A 27451-nucleotide genomic window follows, 5' to 3' on the forward strand; every position below is an offset into this window, starting at 1 on the left:
ATATAACTGTATATTTAGTATTGAAGTATAGTTAATATAAGTAAATTTCACTGTATATATCAAGTAATACTAATGAACTATGTATTTAAATGTAAAAACATGTTATTCTGAGGTGGTACTTGTATTTACACTTTATTGTTATGAGTCGTAATGAATTGTATTATTTCCAATGTATAGATTTACACGTGTGTGAGTTTGTTATTGTTTTTTTTTATGTTTTATTATTTCTGGTTTTTATTTTTAAATGAACACATGAAAATATATGATCCAGTTTCTTTTACTTTTTTGACTTAATTTATATATAATTATATAAATATATAATTTCAAGAATTGTGAAACATAAGAGTATTCATCCGTTAATATTAATATCTATAAAAATATTGTTATTGAGGAAACTGATAATGTGTATACTTTATTTTTTATTATAAGTTATTATTTTAATAGTAAATATTATATAGCAATACAATATTAATAGTATTATTAGTATTAATATAATTATTATTACTGTTATTTTTATTATATTTGTATTAATGTTTAATATTATTTAATTAAAACCCTCCAACACACACATCAGCCACTCAGAGAATAATAACACACTCAATTACACAAGTTTCATCCCATAATTTATTGATTAATAAGACAAATACATTATACTGTGATCAATAATATAACGAACATCAGGCAAACATTCTGGCGTGAAGCGTGAGTTAGTGTGAGTCTCACAGATCAAACAGTGCATAAACCTCTGAATATGACGACAGATTCACAGCATTCATAACTTCATCGTTAGCTGTCAGCAGCAGCGCTGGTATTAATAGCAAAGAAATGCGTCACAGTGTTACATTTACAGAACATCTCAGTAAAAATAAAGAATAAATAAAGAAATTAATATATTAATCATTCAGATTTTTGGTTGTAAGTATAGTGTTTTGTTTTTTTTTCTAAAAAATAATACTATTATTTTCACTTTCAGTAATGCCTTTGATTTTCATTTAGTTCACAATGAAATATGACTTGCATCATACAGTAATTCACAGTCTAAGTCAAGGCTACATCAACGGTTAGTACAGTATGAGGAGTGTTAGTCGCGTCGTTCTGCAGGGATTAAAGCGTGTTTCATCACTACATGTTCTTGTGTCTCAGGTCATTTTCAGATCACTGTCATATATGTGGGGAAACTTAACAATAAACACTTCATTTCTTCATTACTGTCTAATAAATCTAACCTGACAAATCATAAACTTTGTTCGTTTGTTTGTGGGTGAAACGACACTACTAGGACTTTCTCCTAAACGTAACAGTAAACCAGAAAATATTTAGCTCTAAATTATAGCTTTATGTGTTTGAATTGCTATTAAATTTCCATGCATTTGGATTACACGTTTTTATCATAAACTAATAAACTCAATGTGAAGCATATATGTCAGTCATTAATGACACTGGTCAGATTTAATGGCATAGTTCATTGTTAACTATTTGCATCTATTTTTCAAATCTGCATTAATCTGTTCTATGAGAAAATAATTAAATGTATTCAGTTCAAAAGTATGAACATGGTTAAAATATTTCTAGCTGTGGAACAAACAATATTCAGTCAGTTAAAATGTATGAGATTAAAACAAACTGATGATAAATATAAAAACCTGGTTATTGTGTTGAATCTGACCCGTTTCATTAATGTTCGACTGACAAGTATGAATTACATTAAGTTTATTAGCTTGTTAAATGTTAAAACTGTAATCCAAATGCCTTTTTATATGGAATTTAAACACATAAATCTTAAATTCAAGCCTAAATATTTTTGAGCGCACCTCAATCTTTTCGATCAGAAAATCCTGCCATCATTTACTCACATTTATGTCGTTCCAAACCTGCATGACTTTGACTTCCGTGAGAAACCTTTAGAAATAATACAATGAAATCGTATTGTAACAGATGCTTTTGTTCATTTTTACATGTTTGTGTTGTCAGAAATACAGAGCATTGCATTGGTTTTGAAGGAGAGTAAGTGATGGCAGAACAGTGAAGGACCCAGTACTGACCCCTGCTGATCTCCATGCGTAAATGTCTGTTCTTTTGACACCAATGGTAAAATCAATTTGGGTTGCAGCTAACAAGTGTGTAACTAATGTTGAAGTGTGTCTGAAGCCCTAGAGATCCAGAGGTGATGTATTTCACAAAACAGCCCTAATTGTTCTACCATATTAGATCTGAAGGGCACGCTGTTATAGATCTGAACTATCGTATTCACACAATATCAAGACCGTAGAGTCACAGAATCTGCATCAGACCCTGAAAACAGCTTGTATTTTGTCTTGCTTTCCAGTGAATTTAAGATGTTTGCTGTTTTAAGCATAAATTTATCCTAATCTACATTTTTGAGAGGTTTATAATACAAGGCAAACAATTGGTCATTGGGGTAAAAAATAAACCTAATTCAAAACATATCCTTTGAAAACAATCTTCCGAAGCAAATGTGTTTTTAAAGAGGTTTTTGTCTGATACATTGTTTACAACGAGAGCTTGAGAGATACATTACAACTTTTTTTGTAACTGCTTGAACCGAGCTTTAAATAACACATTCTTGTTCATACTGGTTCCATTATAGTCGTAAACTAAGTTTAGTCTAAACTAAAGGCCTGATTAAATCCGTGTACAAGCATCATTCAGACTGTCAGAGGTCTAGAAGTCTTCGGTCTTGACATGTGTCGAGTTATTTAATCTGGGAGCGTTTCCTGCACTAAACGTGGTCCTGGACTAAACATACTGATTGAGTTTGGTTCAGGAAAATGGCCCACGATCTCTTCACGTTGTTTAGAGGAGCTGCTGCTGCTGCTGGCCTTGCGTTTCAGTGTGGAATACGTGAAGCGTCTGAGAGGCAGAATCTGTCCAGTGGATGAGCTCCAGCAGAACTCGATAGGTCCAGAGTTTAGCAGCAAAACTACCAGAACCTTCAACTTCATCCTGACCCTGCAAATGACAGCAGAGAGACTTCATTATACAGATGAAATTTTTTTTTTATCCAGTAAAAGTCTTTTAGTGTAATTTTAGTGTAAAAGACTGCACAATTGTGTGTGTGTGTGTGTGTGTGTGTGTGTGTGTGTGTGTGTGTGAACACAGCAGAGTTAAATAAAGACATCAGCAGTCTGATTCTAGATAAAATACAAATTTGCAAACCCACTTTGTGGTCGATTTGGGGCGTTATAGGGCATAAAAATAGATGAGACGAGCACTTGACGCCAACACACTCAGATCCAAAGTGAAGTGGCTTTTTGATCACGAGCCAAGCGTCTGTTCATAGGAAACGTCCAGAGTAAATTTCAAGAACGCATTCATTATGTGACTCTGATACGCTTCAGGTCATCATCTGTGAAGGAAAGCGTGTGTCTGCCGCACATCCTGATGTAGGAGATCTGCTGGACCATGTTGGAGGTCTGGAACTAAAAGTAGCCACCCTACTAACTTACCTACATCCGTCAGTATAGCGTGACTGTACTTCAGCTGTTTTGAAAATAGCACAGCTTTTACAGTAACAAGCTACTTTACCAAACAGCACTGTATTACACATGCAACTTTACTACAAACGAACTGATGCAATAATTTAACATGCATGAAATATGCCTTGAATCAATTTCAATTGTCCAATCTTGACTATTTTTTTATTATTTTATATATATATATATATATATATATATATATATATATATATATATATTATATATATATAATTATTTTGTTATATTGTAGTATTTTTCTAGCATACTCAAATTTAACACTAGTGTATCCTTGTACATTATATTCTATTCTTTTTACTTGGATTTAACATAAATGTATTGCAGTCACTCTAATCAGAGATTCAAAACTCCTTATTCTTTAAGAACCAAAGAATTACAGCACTGATTAAATGATAAAATTTGATAGCAATGCATTTTATGGAGTGATTTAACAGAGTAAATTAAATAAAAATATAAAGAAATTGTAAATGTGTCATGGAATGTTGCAATAAATGTATTAAAGTACAATGAAATTTAAGCATAAATAAATTAGGCGTGAAATATATTTATTTATTTATTCGTAACATAAAAAGGATGTGAAATACCATCTGAAATACAACATAAAATGCAAAACCAACCCAACCATTTTCCTCGATTTCTATAAGCGACCCAATAAAAATAATAATAAAAAACAAAGCAATTCTGTAGATCTCTGAGACTTTGACAGGTGACAGCATATTTCACATCATATTTCATAAATAAATATATTTCATGTATTCATATCACTTTTTATTAGACTTACATTTTTTTGTTTGCAACATTTTATTGTTTTCAATTATTTTGTGATTTTTTTTTTATATTGTCTGCTTTATTTTATTTCAAGGTGTAGTCGTGAGGTTTTACATTTTAAGATGCATTTAACATCCTTTTTTTATGTTACACATAAAAAATTATAAAGTTTTAATAAACATTTACTTTTTGAGTCACTTTTTTTAAGTTGAAACATTATTTTTTACAGTGCCATTGTACATATATTAATTTAATTTACTCTGTATTTAAACTCCGTAGTATTTAAAAAGATCTTGCCCATTAAATAGCTTGAACGACAGCATTTTGAATGTACTTGGCAAACAGCTGTCTTGTTCAGGAGGGGGCGACTGCTTACAGGAAAAGAGATTTAGGGTTTAGCAGTGCAGCTTGGGAAGGGTTTGATGTGTGTCCAAATGCTTATCGCTGCTTATACATCAACTTCAGCAGACCAAAACAATGTGTCACGTGATATAGAGCACAGGACGGCAGAATTTATAACAGGCAGGCATGATGGCAGAAACATTCCTTTCAAGCATCATGCCAATGTGAACAATGAGAATTATCCAGCCGAGATACCAGCAGCTTTCTGATTCTAAAGCAGAACCCAAGCGTAGCTGATATAAACTGATATTTCGCCTTTTTTTTTTGATCATCACCATCAGATAATAACTGTGTCCATCTGGCAGATTAACAGAAGTTGTATATTGCTGTATATTGCTCGTGTAACAGCTCAACAGTCAGCTTTGTCAATGGATAAAAGAACATAAGTTCATTTGTTTTAATGAATTTGGATTAAGCAAGACACTACAGGTGAAAAAAAAAAGATTTGTGTTAAGAGACAATAAAACAACAGTGTGCATCAAAACCACTCTTCTCCTGGTAAAAATGAACTTGATTTTCAAAAGTCAATGAATTTGCGACAGCTGAATGTAACATTTTTTGACAAGCCAAACATGTCAGTCTCTGAGTCACATGCAATTTATTTATGCCACAAAATAAACTAAGATAAAATAAGCATAATAACATTCACAAAAAGCATTTCAAAGGTCTCCAGCATGTTTTATATAATTACCCCAAAATCAAACAGTTCACTCCTTACGCTTGTTATACCGTCAAAAACTTGGCTGTCGGTTGGAATATTAGAATAAAAACCTCGACATACACTCATGGCCATCAATCAATTCACTGAATACTTGCCGGTTAAGAAATAAATAATTTTACCTTACGACCCATCGGTTTTCAAATCCACATCATTTGAATATCAAAATGTTGTTAAATTTTCCAATAAAAGGTGATCACTTTTACACAATTTGTTACATTTAATTGTCCCCACATATCTATTGCTTTCTGAAATTTTGTTTAAAGAAGCAAATGAGACATTAAACAAATATGCACTAATTCACATACATTTCCAGAACATAAATCTGAGCACTGGATGAAGCCAGGTTTAAAATTTGTGTTTGATTTTGTTGACACATTAGAGTTAAAGATTTTTACAGAGGGGATTTTGGATTTCTCTTTTTATCATTCTATAAATCAGAAAATACTGTCAACAGAAAGAAAAAAAAAAAAAAAAAAAAAAAACACATTTTCACCATGTTTTTAGGAATAAAATGCTCTATAAATCAGGTTGAACGTTATATGAACAAACCCCACAGTAAAAACCTTCAGAATATAGATATGAATAAAACTGTAAATTTTGGTGTATGTAAGTGTTACTGAAGTGGAGAAAAAAACTCATCTTGAGAAAATGGCTTTTAAAGAGATGTACTGTAATTGAAATCTACAGATGCAAATAGATAAAGAGATAAACACTTTAATATGTATTTTGGATGTTTTTTTCCACTAGTCTTTTGGAAGCAAATTAGATCAAAATCTAAATTGACCAGTGCATGAAAAAACAATGGTTTTTCCTGTAGTGTCTTGCTTTAAATACCGTGAAAATTAGTGTTCTTGGAATTTTACAAATAATTTATTTGTTTACCTGCATGTCAATGTAAGAGAAATGTAAAAGAAAGAAAATCAATAAATTATGAATAATTTACTATGTAAATAATATGCATTAAACTTTATGTCAGGGTTTCCTAAACTGTGGTTCATGAGTTGATGAAAAGCTTATACTTAAATATATTTTATTATGTTTATAAGCTGCTTTAAAATGATCTCTATTATATAAAGCACTACAGAAATAAAGTTGACTTGACTAAATGAAATCATAAAAATGCACTTACTAAAAAAAGATATATAGTATTTTTTTTTTTTACCTGCATGTCAATGTAAAGAGAAATGTAAAAGAGGGAAAAATCAATAAATTATGAATAATTTACTGTGTGAATAATAAGTAATCATGTAATCAATAAAGTACTTCATTTTTAGTATCTGATTGCTATCTAATTATTACTAGCCAGCAGTGCAAATCAGTAATTCCGAAACAGACGAACTGCAGTCAGCCGGGCTCGAAGAATTGAGCTACTCAGCCGACCAGGAACTGGACTGCACATTTTCGAGCACAAGTGTACCTCATTGCACTGAATCTGTGGAGACGGCGGGCAGCCGCCTTCCCCGTTCTCCAGCAGAGCTCCGGTGCTGTGGACGAGATGCCCGAGGCGATCCTTCACGGTCTTCCGCAGGCTTTCGAACTCGCCTTCCAGCTCTTGGCCCATCTCCTCCACCTCTCGGCTGATCAGACACTCCAGCAGCTCCTTGCAGCGGCGCAGGGCCGAGCGCACGTGTCCCACCTGCTCCGCTGTGCTCGGGGCCTCGGGGCAGAGGGCGAGGGTCACCAGACGCTCACCGCCCGGGACGTGATGGGACAGGAAGCTCTCCCGCTCTTTCTGAGGAGGAGGAGGAGGAGGAGGGTTGTAATTAGTTATTACAGGAAGAGTTAGTCACTTGCTCTGCCCACTTGATGGTTACCGTTAATGCGCTGTGATCTGTTTTTATTCCCACATGCACCGCACCACCTGTAATTAACAAAACGTCCCTCTGAGTCACATGCACAAATGCATTTGATATCAATTATGCATTGTGTGTTACGCCACCTCTTCAGACAAACTTAAAAATGGGTCTCTGTCCTGATGGGACGCATACAGCACACAATGCAAACGATAAAATGCATGTTAGGACTGAAAGATAAATGGACGTTTAAAGCCACACTGAAAAAAAAAGGAAAAAAAAAAAAAAGGTGTAGGATTTACTTCAGTATAAGTTTCACTCAGAAATTGTGAGTAAATTTAAGAAGTAGTACGGCTGAAGTAGAAATTTTGAACTGAAAATTTATGGTTAAAAAAAAAAAACAGTAGCTTTGGTTGCTAGAACTTTACTGTAAAAAATATAATATAACTGATTTAATGTTAATATACCAACCTCTTGAAGTACTAATATCTACAAAACACTGACAACCACCAAAAACACATGATGAATCAAAGTTCACCACAAGCTGAGGTAAATATTAATATATGCACAGAAGATGTGCAGTGTCATACATACAAATACAAAACAGCACACACACACACGACACTAAAATAATGCAATAAACATTCATTTAACAACATAAAACCCCCATGTGCATAACTGATAAGAAAAACCTAAAAACAAACAGTTACTTCAATGAAAAAATATCAAACGTGAGCTGTCACACAGGGAATTCTGGGAATGTCAATTTAACTATAATTCAATAATTTCACTATAATTAAATATCTTGCTTTTTTACTTCCACAAACTGTAAATTTAACAGCATTTGTTATTTCACCATATAAAGTAAGGGAATTTAATCAATTATCAGGTTTTTACTGAAGCATTTTTACAGTCTTTCACTGTTAAAATTACAATAATTTTTCAAAGTGTAATTTTTTTTTGTAAACCGTATTCCAATTATGTTTGTTTACAACTTCAAAAAATAATTTTTACAGTGACAAGAGAAAACATTTAACTTCTGCTGTTGATGTCACAGACCATGTGTCCAATCAAACTCTACACTCTAAAAATGCTGGGTTAAAAACTACCCAAGTTGGGTTGAAATTGGACAAACCCAGCAACTGCGTTGTTTTAACCCAGCGGTTGGGTTAAATGTTTGCCCAATCTGCTGAGTAGTTTTATTTAACTCAACTATTGCTTAAAAATGACTATATTGCTTGCTTAAAATGAACCCAAAATATGTTGGAAATTAACATTTATTAAAATGTTTAATAAACATTTATTTATAAGTTTAATGAATAATAATTAAACAATAAACATTTCTTAAATTACTGATTATTATTGTTGCCTCTAGTAATTATGTGTCTGATTTTTAATTTCCAACATATTTTGGGTTCATTTTAAGCAAGCAATATAGTCATTTTTAAACAGTAGTTGAGAGCAAACATTTAACCCAACCGCTGGGTTAAAACAACCTAACTGCTGGGTTTGTCCATTTTCAACCCAACTTGGGTTGTTTTTAACCCAGCATTTATAGAGTGTACAGTATTTGAGCACAAATTCATTTGTCACATGGCTGAAGCCAAAATTAGACAGACGTCCACATGGACAGGTCATGCTTACATCCTCAAAAACACAAACAAAACCACACTATGAGGAGAAACATGTTCTGGGTTGAAACCAGTGAAAATCAAGAGATATTTAATAAACAAACTATAAAGACTGCTGTCAAAACTGTCAATCCTCACTAGCACTGGTCTTAAAGTTGAGTTGATTCCTCATTTCTTGAGTGTTGATCCAAACAAAAATCTGGATCAGTTGAGAGTCACTGCTATAAATAACACGTCCATTATGAAGAGATGCTGACTGTCCACATTATTAATTGAATAAATGCAGAACGTGTCTGTGTCTTAAATCGTAGTGAGCACCCTACCTAGACAGCATTTCTGAACAAAACCAGCTTAAACCACCCGAAACGGGTTTCCTGGTCTTTCTCAGCCTGGTCAGGGTTTTCAGCTGGTTATGTTAGTTTAACAAAGAGCTTAGCCCACACTCTCCAACCTAGTGAGTTGCCTAGCCAGACAGCATTTTTGTGCACCACACTGAGGCATTATTATAATAAGATTATAACAATAAAAAGCGGAAAACCCCTGAACTGAAGAATCATCGTTGCTATTATAACAGAATGAAACGCGCCGTGATTGACAGCAGGAGTGTCGTCATCGTCGCGTGAATAACGGGAGTCGTACTCACGTAGAGCTCGAGCAGACGCGTGCAGTCGCGGTGCAACAAGCGGGCGAGCGCCGCCGCTCTGTCCGTCGCTGATTTCCCCGGGACGGGCGTGTCTGACTCCGCTGCTCCCTCCATCGCGTCACGGCTCCGTTATCGAGCTGATCCCGACGCGCGTGCCTCGAGCCTTTTAAATAACACACGCGCGCGTCCGGACCGATCGGAGAGCTCGCGTGAGTCTGTGCCGCTCCAGCCGTCCGTGGGACACCGCGCACACTGGAGGGCGTGATGACGTCACCCGCGCCGGTTCCGAGAAATTAAAAGCTCCGGGACTCGCGCCAGCTTCATTGAAATGAGCCATAATTACAAACCGCCCGAAGCGCGTCATAATTCAGAGTGAGCGGTTTACCACTGACACACCTGACACCAGCAGCTATTGTTATTATTATTATGTTGGCTTGTTAGCCTATTCTATTTGAACATATCTACGATTATCTATAAAGAATTATCTAACAATTCTGTTTAATATTTCTATCTAATCTATCTATATGTCTGTCTGATAGAACAGCATATTGTATGTGTATTTTTCAGTTAATGCTGTAATATATTTTTCATTTAATAATTGCAAAAAAAATAAATACACGTGGTGAATACCATAATGAAATGGCATTCTAATAATTTTGACAAAACTTCATAAATTATTATTGCTTTTTATAATTAAAATATACATATATAATATGACCATATTAGCCCAGTTCTGTCAAAACTGCATTGGCTCCCTGTTAAACATCGTATAGATTTTAAAATCTTGCTAATTACTTACAAAGCACTAAATGGTTTAGCTCCCCAGTACCTGAGCGAGCTCTTAACACATTATAGTCCTTCACGTCTATTGCGATCTCAGAATTCTGGCCAGTTGATAATACCTAGAATATCAAAATCAACCACAGATGGGAGAACTTTAAATCTAGAATAAAAACACATCTCTTTAACCTGGCATACACATAACACATTATCTATTTCTACACATCACAGACAGACAGACAGACAGACGTTTGAGCTTGCCCACTTCCAGAGGTAGTTGAAAATGCATTCGACCGGATTGCTTTCGTAGTGTAAACACTCATGTGGTCAAATGTGTTCAAACAGACCGCCTACTATCCGCCGACTGACCTAATGCGTAAACATTATGGGAAGCGCTCTAGCCAGACGGGATTTAAAGTTTGTCGGCTGAAGACCCAAGTTTGTTTTGAAGATGATAAATGTACCAAGCACAATGTTCTCTCTCCATTCCTGATTTCTAACACACAGCAGAAACGAAAGCTGATGCTCTCTGTATGTTTTTCCGTAATCTCCGGCCACGTTCATATGTAAATTGCGTGAGCTTATTTAGTCTATTAGATAGAAAGATCTGAAAAAAAACCTTTACATTTAACAGCCCTTAGACCCTCCCCTCGAAGAAACCAGGAGAGAAGTGATTGAAAGTGGACAAAAAAGACGGATTAAAACACCAGGTGTAAACGGGAATGTGTCTCCCTCGTCTACTTGTGATCTGATCGACCAAAACGCATCTTAATACCAGATGGAAACAGGTCCTCTCTGTTTATCCTGAGGTTACCGTAGTCAGCTGGATCTGGTTCATATCCAGATCAGATGGAGGAAATGCAGACACAACCACAACAGCCCTGAAGTATCAACAAAGACTGCACTCTAAAAGACACTGGGTTAAAAACAACCCAGTTTGGGCTGGGTAAATATAGAACAGAACACATGTGGGGTTAATTTTACCCAGCAAATTGGGTTGTTTATTTAACCCAGTATAATGGGTTGATTCATTTTTACTATAATATTAGCGTATTTTTTCTTTTACTTCAAACATGAATTAATGTTTACAGATTAACTGAAACTCTCTTTTTTTTTTTTTAAATACTCCACACAACCACTGGTTTGCATGATAATTCCTTTATTTTTGATCATATTTTATAGTATAGCATATTTTATCGTGTTTTTAATACATATTGCCTACATTTAAGCTCTTTTAACAAATACTAGAACTAAAAATTAAACATTTAGAAGAAATTCAAGTGTAATTGACCAGTCTCTGTTGTTTCCACCGTAACGGCGCTGGATCTCGTGCCGGAGATGACTCGCGTCGGGGGAACTGCTAACTTCAGACCGCCACCTGCGTTTCACTTGTAGCTGAAAAATGCTGTGACTGACTCCATAACCTGTCCATAAATAATCAGTGTACAATTCTGATAACATATTTTAACATTCTAAGTATTTATATTCTGCATCTTTTTGAATAAAATCATAGCATTTTATGCAAGGCATCAGGCTTTCCATCACGTGAGTTTAGGGGACTCACATCGCGCCCCTGTATATTGCTTTGCATAAAATTAAACAATATACAGAACAATAACGAATTTTTAGATAAATTAAAACATACACAAACCTGTATTTTACTGAAGACATGCACGAATTTGACGGAGCTGCACTGCTCTCTCCTGAAGAGGGAGCAAAAAGCCTGCGATAAATAACTCAACCCCTGGGTTGTTACGTCCGACCCAGGATCTGGGTAACAGAAAAACTACCCAAATGCTGAGTTGTTACGCCCGACCCAGGATCTGAGTAACAGAAAAACTAGCCAAACAATGGGTTGTTACGTCCGACCCAGGATCTGAGTAACACAAAAACTACCCAAACGCTGGGTTGTTACGTCTGACCCAGGATCTGAGTAACACAAAAACTACCCAAACACTGGGTTGTTACATCTGACCCAGGATCTGGGTAACCCAAAAACTGGCCAAACACTGGGTTGTTACGTCTGACCCAGGATCTGAGTAACAGAAAAACTAGCCAAACAATGGGTTGTTACGCCCGACCCAGGATCTGAGTAACAGAAAAACTAGCCAAACAATGGGTTGTTACGTCCGACCCAGGATCTGAGTAACACAAAAACTAGCCAAACAATGGGTTGTTACGTCCGACCCAGGATCTGAGTAACACAAAAACTAGCCAAACACTGGGTTGTTATGTCCGACCCAGGATCTGAGTAACACAAAAACTAGCCAAACATTGGGTTGTTATGTCCGACCCAGGATCTGAGTAACACAAAAACTACCCAAACACTGGGTTGTTACGTCCAACCCTGGATCTGAGTAACACAAAAACTGCATAAACGCTGGGTTGTTACATCTGACCCAGGATCTGGGTAACACAAAAACTGCCCAAACGCTGGGTTGTTATGTCCGACCCTGGATCTGAGTAACAGAAAAACTGGCCAAACACCGGGTTGTTACGTCTGACCCAGGATCTGGGTAACACAAAAACTACTCAAACACTGGGTTGTTACGTCCAACCCTGGATCTGAGTAACACAAAAACTGCATAAACGCTGGGTTGTTACGTCCGACCCAGGATCTGGGTAACAGAAAACTGCCCAAACACTGGGTTGTTACGTCTGACCCAGGATCTGAGTAACACAAAAACTACCCAAACACTGGGTTGTTACGTCCGACCCAGGATCCGAGTAACAGAAAAACTGCCCAAACACTGGGTTGTTACATTTGACCCAGGATCTGGGTGACACAAAAACTGGCCAAACACTGGGTTGTTACGTCTGACCCAGGATCTGAGTAACACAAAAACTACCCAAACACTGGGTTGTTACATCTGACCCAGGATCTGGGTGACACAAAAACTGGCCAAACACTGGGTTGTTACGTCTGACCCAGGGTCTGAGTAACACAAAAACTACCCAAACACTGGGTTGTTACATCTGACCCAGGATCTGGGTAACACAAAAACTACCCAAACACTGGGTTGTTACGTCCGACCCAGGATCTGAGTAACACAAAAACTACCCAAACACTGGGTTGTTACATCTGACCCAGGATCTGGGTGACACAAAAACTACCCAAACACTGGGTTGTTACATCTGACCCAGGATCTGGGTGACACAAAAACTGGCCAAACACTGGGTTGTTACATCTGACCCAGGATCTGAGTAACACAAAAACTACCCAAACACTGGGTTGTTACGTCTGACCCAGGATCTGAGTAACAGAAAAACTGGCCAAACACCGGGTTGTTACGTCTGACCCAGGATCTGGGTAACACAAAAACTACCCAAACACTGGGTTGTTATGTCCGACCCTGGATCTGAGTAACACAAAAACTGCATAAATGCTGGGTTGTAATGTCTGACCCAGGATCTGGGTAACAGAAAAACTGCCCAAACGCTGGGTTGTTACGTCTGACCCAGGATCTGAGTAACACAAAAACTACCCAAACACTGGGTTGTTACATCCGACCCAGGATCTGAGTAACACAAAAACTACCCAAACGCTGGGTTGTTACATTTGACCCAGGATCTGGGTAACAGAAAAACTGCCCAAACGCTGGGTTGTTATGTCCGACCCAGGATCTGAGTAACAGAAAAGCTACCCAAACACTGGGTTGTTACATCTGACCCAGGATCTGAGTAACACAAAAACTACCCAAACGCTGGGTTGTTACGTCCGACCCAGGATCTGAGTAACACAAAAACTACCCAAATGCTGGGTTGTTACGTCCGACCCAGGATCTGAGTAACAGAAAAACTACCCAAACACTGGGTTGTTACATCTGACCCAGGATCTGAGTAAAACAAAAACTGGCCAAACACAGGGTTGTTACGTCCAACCCAGGATCTGAATAACAGAAAAACTGGCCAAACGCTGGGTTGTTACGTCCGACCCAGGATCTGGGTAACAGAAAAACTACCCAAACACTGGGTTGTTACGTCTGACCCAGGATCTGAGTAAAACAAAAACTGGCCAAACACAGGGTTGTTACATCTGACCCAGGATCTGAGTAACAGAAAAACTACCCAAACACTGGGTTGTTACATCTGACCCAGGATCTGAGTAACACAAAAACTACCCAAACACTGGGTTGTTACGTCCGACCCAGGATCTAAGTAACAGAAAAACTACCCAAACGCTGGGTTGTTACGTCCGACCCAGGATCTGAGTAATAGAAAAACTACCCAACCACTGGGTTGTTACGTCTGACCCAGGATCTGAGTAAAACAAAAACTGGCCAAACACAGGGTTGTTACGTCCGACCCAGGATCTGAGTAACAGAAAAACTGGCCAAACGCTGGGTTGTTACGTCCGACCCAGGATCTGAGTAGCAGAAAAACTACCTAAACACTGGGTTGTTACATCTGACCCAGGATCTGAGTAAAACAAAAACTGCCCAAACACAGGGTTGTTACGTCTGACCCAGGATCTGGGTAACACAAAAACTACCCAAACACTGGGTTGTTACGTCCGACCCTGGATCTGAGTAACACAAAAACTACCCAAACACTGGGTTGTTACGTCCGACCCAGGATCTAAGTAACAGAAAAACTACCCAAACGCTGGGTTGTTACGTCCGACCCAGGATCTGAGTAACAGAAAAACTACCCAACCACTGGGTTGTTACGTCTGACCCAGGATCTGAGTAAAACAAAAACTGGCCAAACACAGGGTTGTTACGTCCGACCCAGGATCTGAGTAACAGAAAAACTGGCCAAACGCTGGGTTGTTACGTCCGACCCAGGATCTGAGTAGCAGAAAAACTACCTAAACACTGGGTTGTTACATCTGACCCAGGATCTGAGTAAAACAAAAACTGGCCAAACACAGGGTTGTTACGTCTGACCCAGGATCTGGGTAACACAAAAACTACCCAAACACTGGGTTGTTACGTCCGACCCTGGATCTGAGTAACACAAAAACTGCATAAATGCTGGGTTGTTACGTCTGACCCAGGATCTGGGTAACACAAAAACTACCCAAACACTGGGTTATTACATCTGACCCAGGATCTGAGTAACAGAAAAACTGGCCAAACACCGGGTTGTTACGTCTGACCCAGGATCTGAGTAACAGAAAAACTACCCAAACACTGGGTTGTTACATCTGACCCAGGATCTGAGTAACAGAAAAACTGGCCAAACATCGGGTTGTTACGTCTGACCCAGGATCTGAGTAACAGAAAAACTACCCAAACACTGGGTTGTTACATCTGACCCAGGATCTGAGTAACAGAAAAACTACCCAAACACTGGGTTGTTACGTCCGACCCAGGATCTAAGTAACAGAAAAACTACCCAAACACTGGGTTGTTACGTCCAACCCTGGATCTGAGTAACAGAAAAACTACCCAAACACTGGGTTGTTACATCTGACCCAGGATCTGAGTAACAGAAAAACTGGCCAAACATCGGGTTGTTACGTCTGACCCAGGATCTGAGTAACAGAAAAACTACCCAAACACTGGGTTGTTACATCTGACCCAGGATCTGAGTAACAGAAAAACTACCCAAACACTGGGTTGTTACGTCCGACCCAGGATCTAAGTAACAGAAAAACTACCCAAACACTGGGTTGTTACATCTGACCCAGGATCTGGGTAACACAAAAACTGCCCAAACGCTGGGTTGTTATGTCCGACCCTGGATCTGAGTAACAGAAAAACTGGCCAAACACCGGGTTGTTACGTCTGACCCAGGATCTGGGTAACACAAAAACTACTCAAACACTGGGTTGTTACGTCCAACCCTGGATCTGAGTAACACAAAAACTGCATAAACGCTGGGTTGTTACGTCCGACCCAGGATCTGGGTAACAGAAAACTGCCCAAACACTGGGTTGTTACGTCTGACCCAGGATCTGAGTAACACAAAAACTACCCAAACACTGGGTTGTTACGTCCGACCCAGGATCCGAGTAACAGAAAAACTGCCCAAACACTGGGTTGTTACATTTGACCCAGGATCTGGGTGACACAAAAACTGGCCAAACACTGGGTTGTTACGTCTGACCCAGGATCTGAGTAACACAAAAACTACCCAAACACTGGGTTGTTACATCTGACCCAGGATCTGGGTGACACAAAAACTGGCCAAACACTGGGTTGTTACGTCTGACCCAGGGTCTGAGTAACACAAAAACTACCCAAACACTGGGTTGTTACATCTGACCCAGGATCTGGGTAACACAAAAACTACCCAAACACTGGGTTGTTACGTCCGACCCAGGATCTGAGTAACACAAAAACTACCCAAACACTGGGTTGTTACATCTGACCCAGGATCTGGGTGACACAAAAACTACCCAAACACTGGGTTGTTACATCTGACCCAGGATCTGGGTGACACAAAAACTGGCCAAACACTGGGTTGTTACATCTGACCCAGGATCTGAGTAACACAAAAACTACCCAAACACTGGGTTGTTACGTCTGACCCAGGATCTGAGTAACAGAAAAACTGGCCAAACACCGGGTTGTTACGTCTGACCCAGGATCTGGGTAACACAAAAACTACCCAAACACTGGGTTGTTATGTCCGACCCTGGATCTGAGTAACACAAAAACTGCATAAATGCTGGGTTGTAATGTCTGACCCAGGATCTGAGTAACACAAAAACTACCCAAACACTGGGTTGTTATGTCCGAACCAGGATCTGAGTAACACAAAAACTACCCAAACGCTGGGTTGTTACGTCCGACCCAGGATCTGGGTAACAGAAAAACTGCCCAAACGCTGGGTTGTTACGTCTGACCCAGGATCTGAGTAACACAAAAACTACCCAAACACTGGGTTGTTACATCCGACCCAGGATCTGAGTAACACAAAAACTACCCAAACGCTGGGTTGTTACATCTGACCCAGGATCTGGGTAACAGAAAAACTGCCCAAACGCTGGGTTGTTATGTCCGACCCAGGATCTGAGTAACAGAAAAGCTACCCAAACACTGGGTTGTTACATCTGACCCAGGATCTGAGTAACACAAAAACTACCCAAACGCTGGGTTGTTACGTCCGACCCAGGATCTGAGTAACACAAAAACTACCCAAATGCTGGGTTGTTACGTCCGACCCAGGATCTGAGTAACAGAAAAACTACCCAAACACTGGGTTGTTACATCTGACCCAGGATCTGAGTAAAACAAAAACTGGCCAAACACAGGGTTGTTACGTCCAACCCAGGATCTGAATAACAGAAAAACTGGCCAAACGCTGGGTTGTTACGTCCGACCCAGGATCTGGGTAACAGAAAAACTACCCAAACACTGGGTTGTTACGTCTGACCCAGGATCTGAGTAAAACAAAAACTGGCCAAACACAGGGTTGTTACATCTGACCCAGGATCTGAGTAACAGAAAAACTACCCAAACACTGGGTTGTTACATCTGACCCAGGATCTGAGTAACACAAAAACTACCCAAACACTGGGTTGTTACGTCCGACCCAGGATCTAAGTAACAGAAAAACTACCCAAACGCTGGGTTGTTACGTCCGACCCAGGATCTGAGTAATAGAAAAACTACCCAACCACTGGGTTGTTACGTCTGACCCAGGATCTGAGTAAAACAAAAACTGGCCAAACACAGGGTTGTTACGTCCGACCCAGGATCTGAGTAACAGAAAAACTGGCCAAACGCTGGGTTGTTACGTCCGACCCAGGATCTGAGTAGCAGAAAAACTACCTAAACACTGGGTTGTTACATCTGACCCAGGATCTGAGTAAAACAAAAACTGCCCAAACACAGGGTTGTTACGTCTGACCCAGGATCTGGGTAACACAAAAACTACCCAAACACTGGGTTGTTACGTCCGACCCTGGATCTGAGTAACACAAAAACTACCCAAACACTGGGTTGTTACGTCCGACCCAGGATCTAAGTAACAGAAAAACTACCCAAACGCTGGGTTGTTACGTCCGACCCAGGATCTGAGTAACAGAAAAACTACCCAACCACTGGGTTGTTACGTCTGACCCAGGATCTGAGTAAAACAAAAACTGGCCAAACACAGGGTTGTTACGTCCGACCCAGGATCTGAGTAACAGAAAAACTGGCCAAACGCTGGGTTGTTACGTCCGACCCAGGATCTGAGTAGCAGAAAAACTACCTAAACACTGGGTTGTTACATCTGACCCAGGATCTGAGTAAAACAAAAACTGGCCAAACACAGGGTTGTTACGTCTGACCCAGGATCTGGGTAACACAAAAACTACCCAAACACTGGGTTGTTACGTCCGACCCTGGATCTGAGTAACACAAAAACTGCATAAATGCTGGGTTGTTACGTCTGACCCAGGATCTGGGTAACACAAAAACTACCCAAACACTGGGTTATTACATCTGACCCAGGATCTGAGTAACAGAAAAACTGGCCAAACACCGGGTTGTTACGTCTGACCCAGGATCTGAGTAACAGAAAAACTACCCAAACACTGGGTTGTTACATCTGACCCAGGATCTGAGTAACAGAAAAACTGGCCAAACATCGGGTTGTTACGTCTGACCCAGGATCTGAGTAACAGAAAAACTACCCAAACACTGGGTTGTTACATCTGACCCAGGATCTGAGTAACAGAAAAACTACCCAAACACTGGGTTGTTACGTCCGACCCAGGATCTAAGTAACAGAAAAACTACCCAAACACTGGGTTGTTACGTCCAACCCTGGATCTGAGTAACACAAAAACTGCATAAACGCTGGGTTGTTACATCTGACCCAGGATCTGGGTAACACAAAAACTGCCCAAACGCTGGGTTGTTATGTCCGACCCTGGATCTGAGTAACAGAAAAACTGGCCAAACACCGGGTTGTTACGTCTGACCCAGGATCTGGGTAACACAAAAACTACTCAAACACTGGGTTGTTACGTCCAACCCTGGATCTGAGTAACACAAAAACTGCATAAACGCTGGGTTGTTACGTCCGACCCAGGATCTGGGTAACAGAAAACTGCCCAAACACTGGGTTGTTACGTCTGACCCAGGATCTGAGTAACACAAAAACTACCCAAACACTGGGTTGTTACGTCCGACCCAGGATCCGAGTAACAGAAAAACTGCCCAAACACTGGGTTGTTACATTTGACCCAGGATCTGGGTGACACAAAAACTGGCCAAACACTGGGTTGTTACGTCTGACCCAGGATCTGAGTAACACAAAAACTACCCAAACACTGGGTTGTTACATCTGACCCAGGATCTGGGTGACACAAAAACTGGCCAAACACTGGGTTGTTACGTCTGACCCAGGGTCTGAGTAACACAAAAACTACCCAAACACTGGGTTGTTACATCTGACCCAGGATCTGGGTAACACAAAAACTACCCAAACACTGGGTTGTTACGTCCGACCCAGGATCTGAGTAACACAAAAACTACCCAAACACTGGGTTGTTACATCTGACCCAGGATCTGGGTGACACAAAAACTACCCAAACACTGGGTTGTTACATCTGACCCAGGATCTGGGTGACACAAAAACTGGCCAAACACTGGGTTGTTACATCTGACCCAGGATCTGAGTAACACAAAAACTACCCAAACACTGGGTTGTTACGTCTGACCCAGGATCTGAGTAACAGAAAAACTGGCCAAACACCGGGTTGTTACGTCTGACCCAGGATCTGGGTAACACAAAAACTACCCAAACACTGGGTTGTTATGTCCGACCCTGGATCTGAGTAACACAAAAACTGCATAAATGCTGGGTTGTAATGTCTGACCCAGGATCTGAGTAACACAAAAACTACCCAAACACTGGGTTGTTATGTCCGAACCAGGATCTGAGTAACACAAAAACTACCCAAACGCTGGGTTGTTACGTCCGACCCAGGATCTGGGTAACAGAAAAACTGCCCAAACGCTGGGTTGTTACGTCTGACCCAGGATCTGAGTAACACAAAAACTACCCAAACACTGGGTTGTTACATCCGACCCAGGATCTGAGTAACACAAAAACTACCCAAACACTGGGTTGTTACATCTGACCCAGGATCTGGGTGACACAAAAACTACCCAAACACTGGGTTGTTACATCTGACCCAGGATCTGGGTGACACAAAAACTGGCCAAACACTGGGTTGTTACATCTGACCCAGGATCTGAGTAACACAAAAACTACCCAAACACTGGGTTGTTATGTCTGACCCAGGATCTGAGTAACAGAAAAACTGGCCAAACACCGGGTTGTTACGTCTGACCCAGGATCTGGGTAACACAAAAACTACCCAAACACTGGGTTGTTATGTCCGACCCTGGATCTGAGTAACACAAAAACTGCATAAATGCTGGGTTGTAATGTCTGACCCAGGATCTGAGTAACACAAAAACTACCCAAACACTGGGTTGTTACATCCGAACCAGGATCTGAGTAACACAAAAACTACCCAAACGCTGGGTTGTTACGTCCGACCCAGGATCTGGGTAACAGAAAAACTGCCCAAACGCTGGGTTGTTACGTCTGACCCAGGATCTGAGTAACACAAAAACTACCCAAACACTGGGTTGTTACATCCAACCCAGGATCTGAGTAACAGAAAAGCTACCCAAACACTGGGTTGTTACATCTGACCCAGGATCTGAGTAACACAAAAACTACCCAAATGCTGGGTTGTTACGTCCGACCCAGGATCTGAGTAACAGAAAAACTACCCAAACACTGGGTTGTTACATCTGACCCAGGATCTGAGTAAAACAAAAACTGGCCAAACACAGGGTTGTTACGTCCAACCCAGGATCTGAATAACAGAAAAACTGGCCAAACGCTGGGTTGTTACGTCCGACCCAGGATCTGGGTAACACAAAAACTACCCAAACACTGGGTTGTTACGTCCGACCCAGGATCTGAGTAACAGAAAAACTACCCAAACACTGGGTTGTTACGTCCAACCCTGGATCTGAGTAACACAAAAACTGCATAAACGCTGGGTTGTTACATCTGACCCAGGATCTGGGTAACACAAAAACTGCCCAAACGCTGGGTTGTTATGTCCGACCCTGGATCTGAGTAACAGAAAAACTGGCCAAACACCGGGTTGTTACGTCTGACCCAGGATCTGGGTAACACAAAAACTACTCAAACACTGGGTTGTTACGTCCAACCCTGGATCTGAGTAACACAAAAACTGCATAAACGCTGGGTTGTTACGTCCGACCCAGGATCTGGGTAACAGAAAACTGCCCAAACACTGGGTTGTTACGTCTGACCCAGGATCTGAGTAACACAAAAACTGGCCAAACACAGGGTTGTTACGTCCAACCCAGGATCTGAATAACAGAAAAACTGGCCAAACGCTGGGTTGTTACGTCCGACCCAGGATCTGGGTAACACAAAAACTACCCAAACACTGGGTTGTTACGTCCGACCCAGGATCTGAGTAACAGAAAAACTACCCAAACACTGGGTTGTTACGTCCAACCCTGGATCTGAGTAACACAAAAACTGCATAAACGCTGGGTTGTTACATCTGACCCAGGATCTGGGTAACACAAAAACTGCCCAAACGCTGGGTTGTTATGTCCGACCCTGGATCTGAGTAACAGAAAAACTGGCCAAACACCGGGTTGTTACGTCTGACCCAGGATCTGGGTAACACAAAAACTACTCAAACACTGGGTTGTTACGTCCAACCCTGGATCTGAGTAACACAAAAACTGCATAAACGCTGGGTTGTTACGTCCGACCCAGGATCTGGGTAACAGAAAACTGCCCAAACACTGGGTTGTTACGTCTGACCCAGGATCTGAGTAACACAAAAACTACCCAAACACTGGGTTGTTACGTCCGACCCAGGATCCGAGTAACAGAAAAACTGCCCAAACACTGGGTTGTTACATCCGACCCAGGATCTGAGTAACAGAAAAACTGGCCAAACGCTGGGTTGTTACGTCCGACCCAGGATCTGAGTAACACAAAAACTGCATAAATGCTGGGTTGTTACGTCTGACCCAGGATCTGGGTAACACAAAAACTACCCAAACACTGGGTTGTTACGTCTGACCCAGGATCTGAGTAACAGAAAAACTACCCAAAGACTGGTTTGTTACATCTGACCCAGGATCTGGGTAACAGAAAAACTGCCCAAACGCTTTGTTGTTTTGTCCGACCCAGGATCTGAGTAACAGAAAAACTACCCAAACACTGGGTTGTTACATCTGACCCAGGATCTGAGTAAAACAAAAACTGGCCAAACACAGGGTTGTTACGTCCAACCCAGGATCTGAGTAACAGAAAAACTGGCCAAACGCTGGGTTGTTACGTCCGACCCAGGATCTGGGTAACAGAAAAACTACCCAAACACTGGGTTGTTACGTCCGACCCAGGATCTGAGTAACACAAAAACTACCCAAACACTGGGTTGTTACGTCCGACCCAGGATCTGAGTAACAGAAAAACTACCCAAACACTGGGTTGTTACATCTGACCCAGGATCTGAGTAACAGAAAAACTGGCCAAACACCGGGTTGTTACGTCTGACCCTGGATCTGAGTAACACAAAAACTGCATAAATGCTGGGTTGTTATGTCTGACCCAGGATCTGAGTAACACAAAAAATACCCAAACACTGGGTTGTTACATCCGACCCAGGATCTGAGTAACAGAAAAACTGGCCAAACGCTGGGTTGTTACGTCCGACCCAGGATCTGAGTAACACAATAACTGCATAAATGCTGGGTTGTTACGTCTGACCCAGGATCTGGGTAACACAAAAACTACCCAAACACTGGGTTGTTACGTCTGACCCAGGATCTGAGTAACAGAAAAACTACCCAAAGACTGGTTTGTTACATCTGACCCAGGATCTGGGTAACAGAAAAACTGCCCAAACGCTTTGTTGTTTTGTCCGACCCAGGATCTGAGTAACAGAAAAACTACCCAAACACTGGGTTGTTACATCTGACCCAGGATCTGAGTAACACAAAAACTACCCAAACGCTGGGTTGTTACGTCCGACCCAGGATCTGAGTAACACAAAAACTACCCAAATGCTGGGTTGTTACGTCCGACCCAGGATCTGAGTAACAGAAAAACTACCCAAACACTGGGTTGTTACATCTGACCCAGGATCTGGGTAACCCAAAAACTGGCCAAACACAGGGTTGTTACATCTGACCCAGGATCTGGGTAACAGAAAATCTGCCCAAACACTGGGTTGTTACGTCCGACCCAGGATCTGAGTAGCAGAAAAACTACCCAAACACTGGGTTGTTACATCTGACCCAGGATCTGAGTAACACAAAAACTGGCCAAACACTGGGTTGTTACGTCTGACCCAGGATCTGGGTAACACAAAAACTACCCAAACACTGGGTTGTTACGTCCGACCCAGGATCTGAGTAACACAAAAACTGCATAAACGCTGGGTTGTTACGTCTGACCCAGGATCTGAGTAACACAAAAACTACCCAAACACTGGGTTGTTACATCTGACCCAGGATCTGAGTAACAGAAAAACTACCCAAACACTGGGTTGTTACGTCTGACCCAGGATCTGAGTAACAGAAAAACTGGCCAAACACTGGGTTGTTACGTCCGACCCAGGATCTGGGTAACACAAAAACTACCCAAACGCTGGGTTGTTACGTCTGACCCAGGATCTGAGTAACACAAAAACTACCCAAACACTGGGTTGTTACGTCTGACCCAGGATCTGAGTAACAGAAAAACTCGCCAAACGCTGGGTTGTTACGTCCGACCCAGGATCTGAGTAACACAAAAACTGGCCAAACACAGGGTTGTTACATCTGACCCAGGATCTGGGTAACACAAAAACTACCCAAACACTGGGTTGTTATGTCCGACCCAGGATCTGAGTAACACAAAATCTGGCCAAACACTGGGTTGTTATGTCCGACCCAGGATCTGAGTACCACAAAAACTACCCAAATGCTGGGTTGTTACGTCCGACCCAGGATCTGAGTAACAGAAAAACTACCCAAACACTGGGTTGTTACATCTGACCCAGGATCTGGGTAACCCAAAAACTGGCCAAACACAGGGTTGTTACATCTGACCCAGGATCTGGGTAACAGAAAAACTGCCCAAACACTGGGTTGTTACGTCCGACCCAGGATCTAAGTAACAGAAAAAACTACCCAAACGCTGGGTTGTTACGTCCGACCCAGGATCTGAGTAGCAGAAAAACTACCCAAACACTGGGTTGTTACATCTGACCCAGGATCTGAGTAACACAAGAACTGGCCAAACACTGGGTTGTTACGTCTGACCCAGGATCTGAGTAACACAAAAACTGCATAAACGCTGGGTTGTTACGTCTGACCCAGGATCTGAGTAACACAAAAACTACCCAAACACTGGGTTGTTACGTCCGACCCAAGATCTGAGTAACACAAAAACTGCATAAACGCTGGGTTGTTACGTCTGACCCAGGATCTGAGTAACACAAAAACTACCCAAACACTGGGTTGTTACATCTGACCCAGGATCTGAGTAACAGAAAAACTACCCAAACACTGGGTTGTTACGTCTGACCCAGGATCTGAGTAACAGAAAAACTGGCCAAACACTGGGTTGTTACGTCCGACCCAGGATCTGTGTAACACAAAAACTACCCAAACGCTGGGTTGTTACGTCTGACCCAGGATCTGAGTAACACAAAAACTACCCAAACACTGGGTTGTTACGTCTGACCCAGGATCTGAGTAACAGAAAAACTGGCCAAACGCTGGGTTGTTACGTCCGACCCAGGATCTGGTTAACAGAAAAACTACCCAATCACTGGGTTGTTACGTCCGACCCAGGATCTGAGTAACACAAAAACTACCCAAACACTGGGTTGATACGTCCGACCCAGGATCTGAGTAACAGAAAAACTACCCAAACACTGGGTTGTTACATCTGACCCAGGATCTGAGTAACACAAAAACTGGCCAAACACAGGGTTGTTACATCTGACCCAGGATCTGAGTAACAGAAAAACTGGCCAAACACCGGGTTGTTACGTCTGACCGAGGATCTGGGTAACACAAAAACTACCCAAACACAGGGTTGTTACATCTGACCCAGGATCTGAGTAACAGAAAAACTGGCCAAACGCTGGGTTGTTACGTCCGACCCAGGATCTGAGTAACACAAAAACTGTATAAATGCTGGGTTGTTACGTCTGACCCAGGATCTGGGTAACACAAAAACTACCCAAACACTGGGTTGTTACGTCTGACCCAGGATCTGAGTAACAGAAAAACTACCCAAAGACTGGTTTGTTACATCTGACCCAGGATCTGGGTAACAGAAAAACTGCCCAAACGCTTTGTTGTTTTGTCCGACCCAGGATCTGAGTAACAGAAAAACTACCCAAACACTGGGTTGTTACATCTGACCCAGGATCTGAGTAACACAAAAACTACCCAAACGCTGGGTTGTTACATCTGACCCAGGATCTGAGTAACACAAAAACTACCCAAACGCTGGGTTGTTACATCTGACCCAGGATCTGGGTAACCCAAAAACTGGCCAAACACAGGGTTGTTACATCTGACCCAGGATCTGGGTAACAGAAAATCTGCCCAAACACTGGGTTGTTACATCTGACCCAGGATCTGAGTAACAGAAAAACTACCCAAACACTGGGTTGTTACGTCCGACCCAGGATCTGAGTAGCAGAAAAACTACCCAAACACTGGGTTGTTACATCTGACCCAGGATCTGAGTAACACAAAAACTGGCCAAACACTGGGTTGTTACGTCTGACCCAGGATCTGGGTAACACAAAAACTACCCAAACACTGGGTTGTTACGTCCGACCCAGGATCTGAGTAACACAAAAACTGCATAAACGCTGGGTTGTTACGTCTGACCCAGGATCTGAGTAACACAAAAACTACCCAAACACTGGGTTGTTACATCTGACCCAGGATCTGAGTAACAGAAAAACTACCCAAACACTGGGTTGTTACGTCTGACCCAGGATCTGAGTAACAGAAAAACTGGCCAAACACTGGGTTGTTACGTCCGACCCAGGATCTGGGTAACACAAAAACTACCCAAACGCTGGGTTGTTACGTCTGACCCAGGATCTGAGTAACACAAAAACTACCCAAACACCGGGTTGTTACGTCTGACCCAGGATCTGGGTAACACAAAAACTACCCAAACACTGGGTTGTTACGTCCGACCCAGGATCTGAGTAACACAAAAACTGGCCAAACACCGGGTTGTTACGTCTGACCCTGGATCTGAGTAACACAAAAACTGCATAAATGCTGGGTTGTTATGTCTGACCCAGGATCTGAGTAACACAAAAACTACCCAAACACTGGGTTGTTACATCCGACTCAGGATCTGAGTAACAGAAAAACTGGCCAAACACTGGGTTGTTACGTCCGACCCAGGATCTGATTAACACAAAAACTGCATAAATGCTGGGTTGTTACGTCTGACCCAGGATCTGGGTAACACAAAAACTACCCAAACACTGGGTTGTTACGTCTGACCCAGGATCTGAGTAACAGAAAAACTACCCAAAGACTGGTTTGTTACATCTGACCCAGGATCTGGGTAACAGAAAAACTGCCCAAACGCTTTGTTGTTTTGTCCGACCCAGGATCTGAGTAACAGAAAAACTACCCAAACACTGGGTTGTTACATCTGACCCAGGATCTGAGTAACAGAAAAACTGGCCAAACACTGGGTTGTTACGTCCGACCCAGGATCTGGGTAACACAAAAACTACCCAAACACTGGGTTGTTACGTCTGACCCAGGATCTGAGTAACAGAAAAACTGGCCAAACACTGGGTTGTTACGTCCGACCCAGGATCTGGGTAACACAAAAACTACCCAAACACTGGGTTGTTACGTCCGACCCAGGATCTGAGTAACACAAAAACTGGCCAAACACCGGGTTGTTACGTCTGACCCTGGATCTGAGTAACACAAAAACTGCATAAATGCTGGGTTGTTATGTCTGACCCAGGATCTGAGTAACACAAAAAATACCCAAACACTGGGTTGTTACATCCGACCCAGGATCTGAGTAACAGAAAAACTGGCCAAACGCTGGGTTGTTACGTCCGACCCAGGATCTGAGTAACACAAAAACTGCATAAATGCTGGGTTGTTACGTCTGACCCAGGATCTGGGTAACACAAAAACTACCCAAACACTGGGTTGTTACGTCTGACCCAGGATCTGAGTAAC

At 41.4% G+C, this 27451-nt stretch overlaps 1 protein-coding gene and 1 long non-coding RNA gene across 2 annotated transcripts; one reads left to right on the forward strand and one right to left on the reverse strand.

Annotated features, from left to right (window-relative positions):
- Positions 1–606: 606 nt before the first annotated feature.
- Positions 607–9746, reverse strand: LOC127515919 (uncharacterized). The gene is made up of 3 exons (XM_051900095.1): positions 9474–9746; positions 6824–7138; positions 607–2970 (listed from the first exon to the last, which is right to left on the reverse strand). Exons 1-3 carry the CDS (start codon positions 9585–9587, stop codon positions 2815–2817), a joined length of 585 nt encoding a protein of 194 aa, XP_051756055.1. The 5' UTR covers positions 9588–9746; the 3' UTR covers positions 607–2814.
- Positions 9747–16446: 6700 nt separating this feature from the next.
- Positions 16447–25750, forward strand: LOC127516372 (uncharacterized). The gene is made up of 3 exons (XR_007930977.1): positions 16447–16583; positions 17115–17166; positions 25699–25750. It is a non-coding gene; the product is annotated as an uncharacterized LOC127516372 (long non-coding RNA).
- Positions 25751–27451: the final 1701 nt, after the last annotated feature.

This window comes from Ctenopharyngodon idella, chromosome 7 (genome assembly GCF_019924925.1).
Source record: "Ctenopharyngodon idella isolate HZGC_01 chromosome 7, HZGC01, whole genome shotgun sequence".
Classification (NCBI taxonomy): Eukaryota; Metazoa; Chordata; class Actinopteri; order Cypriniformes; family Xenocyprididae; genus Ctenopharyngodon; species Ctenopharyngodon idella.